The sequence below is a fragment of the Tetrao urogallus genome (assembly GCF_951394365.1).
Source record: "Tetrao urogallus genome assembly, chromosome: 20".
In the NCBI taxonomy this organism is placed as follows: Eukaryota; Metazoa; Chordata; class Aves; order Galliformes; family Phasianidae; genus Tetrao; species Tetrao urogallus.
Genome location: NC_136833.1, coordinates 6,888,051 through 6,900,279, shown reverse-complemented (window position 1 = coordinate 6,900,279; position 12,229 = coordinate 6,888,051). Strand labels below are relative to the sequence as shown.

The following is a 12,229-nucleotide window of genomic DNA, read 5'->3' as shown; positions in this document are numbered from 1 at the left end:
TCAGACTGACTTTGGAAGCGATTCCTTCAACGTCTCACAATCCTCTGGCTCATAATAAGGTTCCAAAATAGGTTTTAGTTTGATTTCTTCTGGAAGTTTTTGTGTTTCCTCTCTCCTGCTTCCATCTCTTAAAAGTGGAACCAAAGTTTTCCAGTTTTTCCCTGAAACTAAAAAGGTAAAAAATGGTTAATTTCTTCTCCACACAAACAGAAATATACAAGTGGTTTGAACAGGGAGCTGATGGAAGAAAGAAGCAGGAAGAAAGGGCTTTGTGGAATTTTTTCCACATTCTGTTTTCCATACTTCAGCTGGCAAGCGCAGCAGATTGTCTTAAAGTTAAACAACTCTGTGCTGGATGCTGGACTTCCAAGGAAGCTTCCTGAAGAAGCCATACTGGTGGCCTCCAAAGTAGCTTTTTGGCTATGTGGTTGCCAGCATACACTGTCACAAGCCCTCAGGATTTGCACATATTATCTGCCTTATAAAATCAACAGTCAGAATGCTGTATCCATAGTGCTTTTCTTCCACAGAATAAAACTGCTATGCGAATAATAAGCCCACAGAGTCCTCTACATTTTGTTGTTGATTGAAAAAGACATAAACTTAGCTTCCATCATTATACTTAAATGTATAAACAGACTGCCCTCTAACAAACAATCTGTACTGCTTCTATCATGAGAATCTAGGTCCCTGAAACCCTCACCTCTACCAGGCTTAATAGAGTAACTGGGATTTCGTTTGAGGTCCCCAGAGCACCCAGGATCTTCGTTGATTATGCCCAAATTAGTATTCCACGTGGACCAGTTCACTTCATCAACTCTGGGGAAAGAACAACAAAAAGAATATCTATTCTAAGCATTAAGAGAGAACCCCAGGATGAGTTTACATCACCTACTGCCAACTCTCAAGCCAAAGGTCTGACCCAGAAAATAGATTAAACTGACTACTGTAGTATGGCACTTGTTGGAGGAGAGCTCCAAGGGGACAAGTCTTCTTCCCATTATCCATTATCAAATACTTAATGCTGTTTGTCTATAAAAGATTGCTCATTTAACATACAAGCAGGTTACCTAAAGCACCATCTGTAATCATCTTGGCCATCAGGTGTGATCCCCACTAAGACTTGCTTTCCAGATCGGAACGAGCGCCTCAAACAGTTCAAGTAGCTGTTTTCAATATCCAAGATTGTGATGGCTCTCTAACAGGGAAAACAAAGCAGACCACTAAGAACCTGCTGTTTCAGTCACGTAAATCCTGAATTCTGCTTTTAATTAGAAAAATAAATCTTGAACTTTTATTGTTATCACCACCTTAAAGCATGCATCAGACCCATCCATGAAACATCACCTCTGTTAGCATGACATTTAATTCTCCACAACCTCCATCTTGGATAGCCTCACAGAACCAAGATACCTGGAGTTTCCAGATGCTCTTGCTCTCCTGTGCAATTTTGCTCACAGTTTCTCCCATCAGTGCAATAAGCATATTGAGCAGGAGGATGTACGTAAGGATGACATAGAGAACCAGAAGGATGACAAACACAGACTTGAACCTGTAGTTCTCTGTAAACTCCAGGTCTCCCATCCCAATAGTGAACTTGAAAAGTTCCAAGCAGGTATAATACAGACTGTTATAGGATGTGCGGCCTCGCTTTGTATGGCTGCATCGGGCATATTCAGAGCTATTTGTGTCCTGCCCCTCATTGTCATCTTCAATTAAAGTCACCACAGCTGTAGCAAAAGAAGAATCACATAGAAGATGAAAATATAATTTGAGAACATAAATCTATTGCAAGCAATAAAAATGAGCATGAAAGTATCAGATAAGACAAAATATTTCCATGGCACCTCATCCCCAATGAAATTGCTCTATAAAATAGTCCCCATAACTGTCATGTTTCAGTAAGTGTTGTCTCAGGTTTGTCTACGTAGAACAGGATGACTGTTTATCCATTCAGCTTTGTTAAGCAGTCTGAGACCCAGGCATGAAAAGCAGTCATACACAGTTGTTATTCTGAAAAGACTTTTGTAACAAGATTGATTTGTTAGTTTTTCTTTGAAAACAAAAATTCTAAGTCAACTGAAAAATACAATTTTATGAGATTCTTTGAGATAACAAAAAAAAAACAAAACTCCAATTTTGATATTACCTGTGGAAAATCCCAAGAGGAATACTAGATAGACAAACATGAAGCGACATAAGTCTCTTAGGATCATCTGTAACATAGAAATGGAACATTTTTCTATTGCAAAACCTTGAACATAAACTGTAACAAAAGTTGGTCGAAAATATTCCTTCAGTTCCAGAAGGCAACTGCTGTGAAGTGGCTGCTCATGCATTAAACTGTTGTTCATCCTGCCAAGATGATCAACTTTAATACAGAAAACATTTTCCTCTGTTATTCATCATACAGAGGTTTAGTAGCAATCACTGCCTCCCACTTAATTGCTCTGTTTGGTAACATGTAAACTATTCTTAAGGAAATTTCCAGCTGGCAGAAAGTCCTGCTATTTCACACCAGATGAGCTCTCTACTGTTCTCAGTTAACTTACACCTATGTCTATCCAACTGTAGAGTTACGTAACAGAAGGTATTAAGACTGCTATAAAATGCATGGATGTGGAACAGGTGCTTTTTTCTATGACTTAAAAAGTCAATCTCTTTGCTCAGAAAATAAGTTGAGTGTGGTTGTCTGACGGGCTTTCCAATGGCATCACGAAAGCACCTGGTGACTCCACTCCTAGAAACCCAGGCACTGGTGGCAGTTTCCTCTTGTGAGCACTCTGCTGGCCTCACCACCCCCTCACTGTACTGACCTTTGCAATCATGACAGAGTAAATGCCCATCTGCTGGAAGCCACGGGTGTAGTATAGCATGTTAGCCCAGCCCAGAGCCAAGGAGAAGACCATGGAAGCCACATACAGTTCCTGGCCACAGAAGTACAGCACCACAGAGCTCAGGAGGAGCAAAGAGTGAACAAAGCTGAAAGACAAGTATGTTCTGAATCCAGAGTGCTGAGACAGTCATAGGTGGTATGAACAGAGGAGAAACATGAGATATACAGCATACTAAACGCACAGAAGCCTTGGCAGACCCTTCCTTTCTTTTCCATTCATTCCTTTCCTTCTCCAGTCCTACAGTTTCCTTTGCAAGCTCTTCAGTTTCCCCACATACAAACTTTCATATACTCTTGCTCTTCATTCTGACTGAAGGGAATAAAAGTCCTTGATGACATTCATTTCTTTAACACATCCTGTCCTTCCACAGACACATGAAATTGCCCATTTTAGCTGCACCTCCTCTAAGAAAACAAAGGGCCCAAATGAAAGTTTCCCTCGGGAATGGGAGGATGTCTGCACAACCAGTGCACATACTGCACTGCAAGTCCAACTTGGAGATCTATTCCTAACTCAGCTGCATGATGCAGTCACTACATTTCTAAATGCTTAATCTGCTTTACCTCCACATTACTGATCCAGTCACACTTGTTTAAGTGCTACAATAGCCACTGGCAAGTATTTTGTAAGGTGTCTACCAATTAGAAGTGGTTTAAGCCAAAGCAACAGATCTCACAGTCACCCGCTTCATGCTGAGATACAATCACAGACACAGGCACTTACAAAAGAACTTCACTGTAACTGTCAACTATCAGTGTCTTCAATGATGGGCGCCTCTGCACAAAATACTGTATCTGAAAGAAAAAAGGAAAAAACAGAGTGAAGACTAACTTTGTATCCAAGGAGACAGTAAATATCCCAAGTGAATACATCAGCTAAACATTGGTTTCTATACCAGGGAGCTGGTACCCATCCAACATCCAACAAGAACAGTTAAAAGAACACTGTTGCAAGGGGGACGCTTTGGTAACATAACATTCCCCTTACATCTTGGGCCTCACCTCTTTTGGTGACTCCAGTCTATTCAGCTACTGGTCTGAGGATCTGTGAATCACTGTGTATTCCCCATTGGTTGCCAAGAGGAAGGTGACTGACTTTAAACTAGGACAGCTAAACTTAAATGCAGGTTTGGCTACTTGCAATACTCCATTCTTACATTTTGGCCAACATAACTGTTTAGATGCTCATTGACTTCTTAGGTCTCTCTTTGCACAATAGATAAAACTGTACCTTAGACAAAGGGCTTGTTAGCAACCTGATATCTCCTAACCAGGGCAAAGAAAAAGCTTTGCAGCTCTAGATTAAAACATGGATTATTATTTGGGGGTTGGACACGATGATCCCTGGAGGTCCCTTCCAACCCCTACAATTCTGTGATTCTACAATTCTGTGATCTTGGCAATGAATTCAAAAGGCGGGTTTGGTTCTCACTTGCACTTACAGCAAAAAAAAAAGTTTCAAGTATCTTACCCCTCTGAAAAAAAAATACAGTCCTCCCAATACGCTCAGTATCTCTCCAGTCACTCGAAAATATTCCCCAGTGCTGTGACCGAAAGTGAAGGGAGGCTGTGTAAAACAGAACACAGAGATATTCAGCAGAACTAGAGATAGGAAAGACCTGTCCTTGCCAGTGGCTGAAAACAATTACATTTCTGAGATAACAAGTTAAATTTCAGAATGTGCTGCACCAAGGGTGCAAGTCTTGCCTGAAAAGCAAGTGAGATCAAAGTCTCCCTCCCACCTTCAGGAAAGGAAGAAAACTGACATTAGGAGCACACATGCAAATGGGAGGCTGCTCTGGGATATCATGCACTGAGAGTGACAACATACATTTTCCCCCTTCTGCACAGGTCTGTAGTAGGCAGCCGTGGTCAGGATGCTGATATGAATTGCATATACGAAGAAGTTGAAGTAAAATAAGTGCTTGACAAACCAGTCCCACTTGTCTTGCAGCAGCCTGTTAAGGGGTTCTACCAGCAGCATCTCGTGACGATTCTGAGTGGAAAGATAAAGAGGAGAACCTTGACAGGTTCCGTATGCACTGGGCTTTAAAAATAGCAAGTGATGCTCAAATTTAGCAAATGCTTCCTCTAATACAAGTTGCTGTTTTACAGAAATGACACAAAAGATGTACTGTGTAGAACACAGAGCTCTTCTCCAGCAGTCCCCAGTCTGCAAATAAACATCAAGGAAGTACATACTTACTGGTGTTTCACTACTGTAGGCAATAATTTCAAGCACTGAATTTTTCTCACATGTGTCTATGCAGGACAGGTCATAAAGAGATGAGTGGACAGGTCCATAAGCCCATTCAGTGAACTTCCTTGACAAGTGTCTGCACTCAGGATCTTTGATCTCTCGTCTGAGGATGTAAGCGAAAATCTAATTGAAAAGAACAACACAACCAGCATTTCAGTGCTGACAGTTCTAGGTCCTCAGTATCTTCATAACAGATGAATACTTTCATTTAGATTAACACAGTTTAACTATGCTGAAGTTAATTCACTGGACTGGACTGAAAGAGATTGAAGTCTGAATAAAAAAAATTTAATTTTCTCACTGTATGCTGGTGGATGGAAAATGCAGATGTAGAATGAAGTTCATTTCATTACTTTCTACTACATACAATTTGCAATTATCCATGTTTCAAACCTACCAGAGAAATACAGAGATATTTGTTATACATCTGAGTATACAGTCATGATGAATGGAGACTGTCAGATGGTGAGTTCCATCCATCAATCAAAAGTACAGGCCTCTTGTTCAGAAGACAGCAGAAACCCACTTTCTGTTTCCACCTGGGCTGTCTTATATACTGCTAGTATGCATGTAGTGCCACCTGGGCAGATGCATGCATGCACACACACTTCTCAAAGGCATTAAGCACTGTGCAGTTTTGCATGTTGGACTGCAATATTAATTCCTCTTAATAGAAAGGACTTAGCAATAAGCAGTGATAAAATCTATCCTGCGTAAATGTTCCACTTGTACTCTGTATCACATAACACAGTAAAGGACAGCTGGACACATTTGCTCACCTACCCCTATCTTCCCTGTTTTGGCTGCCAATGTTAATGGAGTCAGCCCTTTTTTGTTGGTGAGTTCTTCCAACTTCAGGATAGGATTTATTTTGGCACCAAGGATCAATATGTTATTGTACATCTTGGTAACAAACTTGGTATTATCCTTAGTGTTATCTGCAATCTCCACCAGAGTATGCAGGACCATATTGCCCATGGAGTCCTCAGCAGCAATTTCAGCAGCCTGGTACGGGTTCTCAAGGAGGAATTTCACAATGCAGAGCTGATTGGTGCAGGCAGCCAGAGATAGGGGCAGCTCTCCTATGGGTAAGAAATGAGCGGTCAGAATGCCTAGTACACATGCATAAACAGAAAAGAGACCATGTTATTTTCAGCTTTCACCGTGAGAAGAGGTGGATTTCTCTGTTTAACTCTTGGGATTCAAACAGCTATCACATTTTCTTCAGCTTAACTGCACTAGAGAAACATGGCTGCTTATAAAAACACAAAATAAAGAGTGGTGGAAGGTTACAATCTCTCAAAAAATAAAAGGATGGAGACAGCAAGCTGGCAATGAACATCATCAGCTACTGTGTTTCTTTATGCACTCATCTTTGGGAAGTAAATATCTGGAATAAGTCATGCATCAAACCATTTATGACTTTCAAGCCTCCAGTCTCACATAAACAGGATTATTTAACATCTTTCAGTTGGGATAATGCTAGGATAACTCATTCAATCAAGCTCATAATGTGCTTAATCCTACCAAAATAAAAACCAGGTTTTCCTTTGATTTTCCTGAAGAACTCCCCACATGCTCTTGCATGAACATCTGCTCCATTCTGGACCAAGAGTTTAACCAGGTACATGTTCCTTCTTTCAATGGCAATGTGGAGTGCAGTCTGGCCTACAGAGACAGAAAGAAATCTTCAACTTTTAACACAAATTGAGAGCAGCACAATTCATTCAGCTTCACATTAGATGGTGGAACCGAGAGCTTTGTAGACTTACAAAACTGTAGAATTAAACAAAAAAAGATGGCACAAACAGCAAATGGAAGCCCCTGGAACTTGCTGTTAAATCACTCTGTCACAAAGGGTGGAATATTGCACCTGTCTAACAAGACAGATCTAGCATGAATGCACTGGCTGTTAATCACACACTGCAACTTTGGGGCACTCCCTCCTCAAGCATAACACCTCACACAGAAGACTGAGAGCCCTGCCTAGCCCTATTTCCAGTCTTATCAGCAAGAATATTCACTATTTCAACTGTATTCTCTGTTTTCTTACCCTTGTAGTAGTTGTCAGTATATTCTGCATTCACAAACTCTTTCAGAGTTCCAGTTTTCTTTGCAATATCCAGCAGCAAGGGAATGGTATCATTTTTCCCATCATGTAGATTCAGCATGGCTTTCAGTAAGCAGGTTTTCCCAGTTTCTGGTTCTATAATGAACAAAATTACAGCTACACAGAAATGTCTAGGAACTCATCATCTACTCCCAAGCATGTAAGAATTAATGTGGTTCTTTTGAAAAGACAAGAAAATCCAGCCAAAATTCCACAGAAAACATCAATTTTCTGCATTCTCCTGTGCCTTTCAATCAATGGACTGCCTAATCAGTAGGAACTACAGACTATCAGAGGACCCTCTACAGCTGGTTTACATTTAACAATGCTGTTTTGTGCAGGAAGTTTTTATTCCCCCCACCCTGCTACCCATCTCAGGAGTAGTCTTGGAAGAGGACAAGGGCATCTTTAGGTATGTGACATTATGTGATACCTTTGAATTCATCATCTGTGAGATGCTTCAAGGTCCTATTAAGATAGAGCAGCAGATCATCCAGGTCCTTTGTGTTGCCTTGGGCTACAGCATCAAAGATCCTTCTGCGGTCATAAAATTTGAAAGCTTTTTCAGAGCAGCCTGTGATGGAATCTGTTGACAGGAGCCTAACAGGGTAAATTTTAGTTACTGAAACCAGGCATTTAGCAGGCTTTTTATAAACTACCACACAACTATTTTCCATTTACTTGTGTAAAACAGCAAGTATGCTGATGAGTACAGATGGATCTCCAAAATGTACAAGATCAATAACATCTGATAGCAACTGTTCTGATAAAATTAGGAGTTTGCTGCTGAAATGTTGAAAGCAAGACTTCACGTTGCATTGAAGTACAGCAGTCTAACTGCAGGTGTGGGATCCAGGCAGTACCAGGTTCTTATTCTGAGCAATGTCCATTTACTGAGCAGTTTCAAGCGTGCAAACTAAATCTTATCATTAAGATTCATGGGCTGGATTATTAGAGATGTGAAGTGATGAGAGCTAGTATCAATTTCAAGCAAAATACTCCTTTAGGCACCAAAAATAGCAAAACTGAGAAGACAGGCACGCAAATGTGCAGACAATAAATACTGCTCTAAGTAGCACAGCCTACGACTGCCAAAATGTACTCATTTCAACCACATTTTAAAAGGCAAACTTACTTGTGAAGTTTCCCCCTCTCCATATTGGCATGAAATTTGATGACAGAAGGTGCCATCAGGTGATCCATCTGGTAAAAGGAATCCATTGGAGCCATGTCTTTGTCACTATCCCCCATCACAAATCGTCCACGTCTCGCAAAGATATTGCTTCTGGATGGCTGCACCTTGCTGCTGAATGTACCCTGCAGGTTGTCAGGTGCTTCCAATGCAGAGTCTTCCCCATCCGTGTGTTCATCTGTCACTTCGGATTCTTCTATGTCAGAACTGCCAAATTTCTTCATCTTCTCAAGAATGGAAGACATGATGAACATGCAGCCTGCAACAAACCACACAAACACCTCAGGTCAGCATTTTAGAGTGCCACAAGTCCCCTTTTGCCTAGGATTGTGCTCCAGAAACAGCCAGGAATTAATTGATTTGTCTCATCTCAGAAATGAAACAGGACACATATTCACTATGCTTAGAGTTCAGGCAGTTTAGTAGATTGCTATCCCTATGCTGTTTTGTTTTTTTTTACTGTCTCCACTGCCCCATTCATTTCAGAATAGAGAAAGCAAACCAGAGCGTACCTGAGCTTGCCAGCCACCTCACTGCAAACTCAGTCACTTCTGCTTAAAATCCAATGTCTGTCAAGGCCTGAACTTCAGACCACAAATAATCTCTGCATTTATGTTCTGCTTTCTAACTGATTTGTGCCACAATATATTTTCAGGAGTACATCAAGCCTGTGATAGAAGCCTGACATCTTGTGCTGTAATCATATCTTAATGATCTTGAGCAGAGAGGGCTTCCTGTTTTTGGAAAGGTATCACTTAGTGGCTTTACCAGGGTTACAGCAGTGCTAGATGAAAACTGGGGCTTGTAGCTCTTGTGAGATTGGTGTCGCCTCAAACACAAGACTAGGAAATAGAAAAGTTTACCGCAGATAAAAGATGACTGTAAGACCACAGGTTTGATCTTGTCTGATTTACAACCACAAAGAGCTTGACACAAGTTAACAAATATGCCATACTAAAGGTAGAATAGGGATTTTGTCTTTCTTATCAAACTGCTTTGACCAATGAAATATTAGTGTTCACATCACTGAATGTGAAATATTCTGGAAATCCAGTGGAGACAGGAATACATCATACCAGAGCTACTACATAGCTGGCTTTAAGAGGGAATTGGATAGCTTTAGAATCAAATTCTACAATTCTAGATTGCTACAAAATCTTACAGCTACGAACATCAGCGTTACAAAATCTTCAAAAGGCTTTCAATTATACACCAATGCCAGTTATCAACAATTATCTCTGTACATTCAGTTTGAATTCAACATAAATAAGCTTCAAGGCTGTTTCTCTTCATAAAAATCTTCTGAGGGATCATCTGCAAACCTACAACGCACAGTAAAGCTGCACTGTAACTCATGCATGGCATGAGATAATATTCACACTAAGAATCACTTACTTTTTCCTTTCCAAGCAGGATGGGAAAGAGACTTGTCAGGCATTTGCACTTCCTACCATTTTCTATAACATACGTGGAAATAAAACATCAATTTGCACATTTAAGGTAACTGGAAGCAAAACAGCAAAATACAGATGAAACACTAAAGACTGCAATTTAAATTGCTGAGTCTTCTGGGCTCACCTTTCAAGTTTTCTGTGTCCCTGTGTCCAATCACCCTGAAAGAATAACCGTTTTTTGTTAACTGTTCTGTAAGTAAGAAGTTCTCTATAGAAAAACATTCTCCCTTGGAACATGATACCAGAAGTACAGAAGAACAAGCACAGTAAGTAAAAAGTTACAATCATACTTTTATAAAAAAAAAAAAAGGAAAAAAAATATAGTAGGAATACAGACATGTATGATTTTTAATTTTAGTCTCACTTAAATCAACGTGAATCAAGCCAAAAGCATCAGGGAGATGGCTATGCAAAATGGAATCATGTAATTTACACAGAATACCTATAATATTAGAATAAGCAGAACAGCCTTAATCTTGTCTTCCTGCCAATTTACTCAAACCTGTCTCATTTACTGCATGTGCTTCTATTTCTAATGCCCACTGTCAGTATCTCTGATAATGCAGACAAAGCTGCATTTCCTTTTAAGTTTGAATTTGGAAAAAAAAAAACCAACATTCAAATTCTATAGAAATATTCTTGAAAGAAATATACATCTCCTGGAAAAACACGTAACCCACCTAACTCTTGAAGCCCATGTAATTAAAGCTTGATCCGATAAACGAGGAAACACTTTTGTACAATGTCTAACTGAATCACAACTTAAGATAAATAATAGAGTGCTTACAAATAACTAGCAAGCATACTACTCAAATACATGTGCAGAACTTACAAATGTTGCAAAAAAATCCTGTCTTCTGCAAAATAGTCTCAGTAAACTCCCTCTGTTCTACAGGAATTTGGTGCCAGAGATTCCTCCTCCTAGGTGCCTGGGCTGCAAAGACTTCAGAGTTTGCTTCTCCACTCCATTTGTCTATGTTCGTTCTATCGTTCAATCATTCTGTGTGCAGATGATTTTATTTTTTTTTTAGAATCAAGGGAAGTTCAGTAGAAGAGGGAATAGAGTAATAAAACCATTAAGAACAGTTCTGGAACCAGAAGCATCAGTAGCTTCTATTCCCAGGAGTTCAGCAAAGCTCTTTACAAGAATCACAGCAAGTTGCTGTTGTTTTTCCCCCACTAATTGCATTTAGTAATGGATACTCTTCTACAGATTTCCTCTTCGTAAATACACTCAAGCTTGCAAAAAGCCCAAACCATCAAACAGCAATTGTTCCTGCAGGTCACAGCTTCATTTCACTTCACAAAACTTTGTAAAATATGCCACAGCTTTTCTCTGAGATTATTCATCTTTCTGGGCCCTCTTGAGTGGCTGCAGCAAAGCCCTATAGAGTATTTCACATACAAGCTGATTCTGAAGAGAGTGGAGGGAGAACCCAACTGAAAGTCCTACAGACATTCTACCATTCCACATTCCTATTATGCTTTATTTAAATAACACATATGGAACAGTAAGCTTTCAAATAGTGTTGTCATCAGGAAAACAGCAGCAATAGCAACAGAACAACTGAATCAAAAATGGATCTAATACCCTTAAAAATGAAGAACTGTGTCAAATATTGCTAAATATACCATTCATATAAGAACTTTCCATCAGACCAGCCTAGAGAGTTTTTCCAGAAGGTTAAGTCACTAGGCTGTAGCTGTCAGGCCAGAAAAAACCTCCAGTTCCAGCTCTGGAGCTATGGAGCTAGATAATTAAATTATTGAATGAAATTACAGAGCATAAGAGATCTTTCTAGTCCTACCATCTATCCATATATAAAAGAATAACATATTTGTCTATTCAACAGCAAACTAATTACACTACTTAAAATACCCTGTGGAATAATATACAAATAAAATATAATGCCTGTGCATTAATACATAAATACAGATTACCAATAAACCAGGTTCTTGGCTGGTCGTCCTGGAACTTCGCTGAGCTAAGCATCTGCTTCAGCATTATGATTAACTCCTTCATTATTTTCAGTGCAGGGCTTAGTAAGAAAACTACAAGGAGGTCTCCCTTACTCAGTCTCTAGCTTCTTGCTTTGGCTAAGTGTTCCTTCTCTCCTCCCACTTCCAGCATCAACTCTTCTCAGTTTTGCCATGTTCTGATGTGTGCACTTTGGGAGCTCTCTGGCATTTTCTGAGCATTGATGTCGCCCCCATCAGCCTACTTGATTTGTTTCCTGTGAAGATGTTACTTCTTTCTTACCAGCAGCCACTCCATTACGTTCTGCAATAGTTGTCAGTGACATATTCTACCTCCACA

At 39.9% G+C, this 12,229-nt stretch overlaps 1 protein-coding gene across 1 annotated transcript; it reads right to left on the bottom strand.

The window, feature by feature from the left end:
- Positions 1-8,703, bottom strand: LOC306954277 (transient receptor potential cation channel subfamily V member 1-like; the record flags this gene model as incomplete). The annotated part of the gene is made up of 15 exons (XM_079545338.1): positions 1-167; positions 704-819; positions 1,071-1,198; positions 1,414-1,730; positions 2,150-2,216; positions 2,817-2,982; positions 3,621-3,691; positions 4,368-4,463; positions 4,728-4,892; positions 5,103-5,279; positions 5,940-6,238; positions 6,684-6,824; positions 7,210-7,362; positions 7,700-7,866; positions 8,402-8,703. The coding sequence occupies 15 exons, from the start codon at positions 8,701-8,703 to the stop codon at positions 1-3; spliced, it is 2,532 nt and encodes an 843-aa protein (XP_079401464.1).
- Between the last annotated feature and the right edge of the window lie 3,526 nt (positions 8,704-12,229).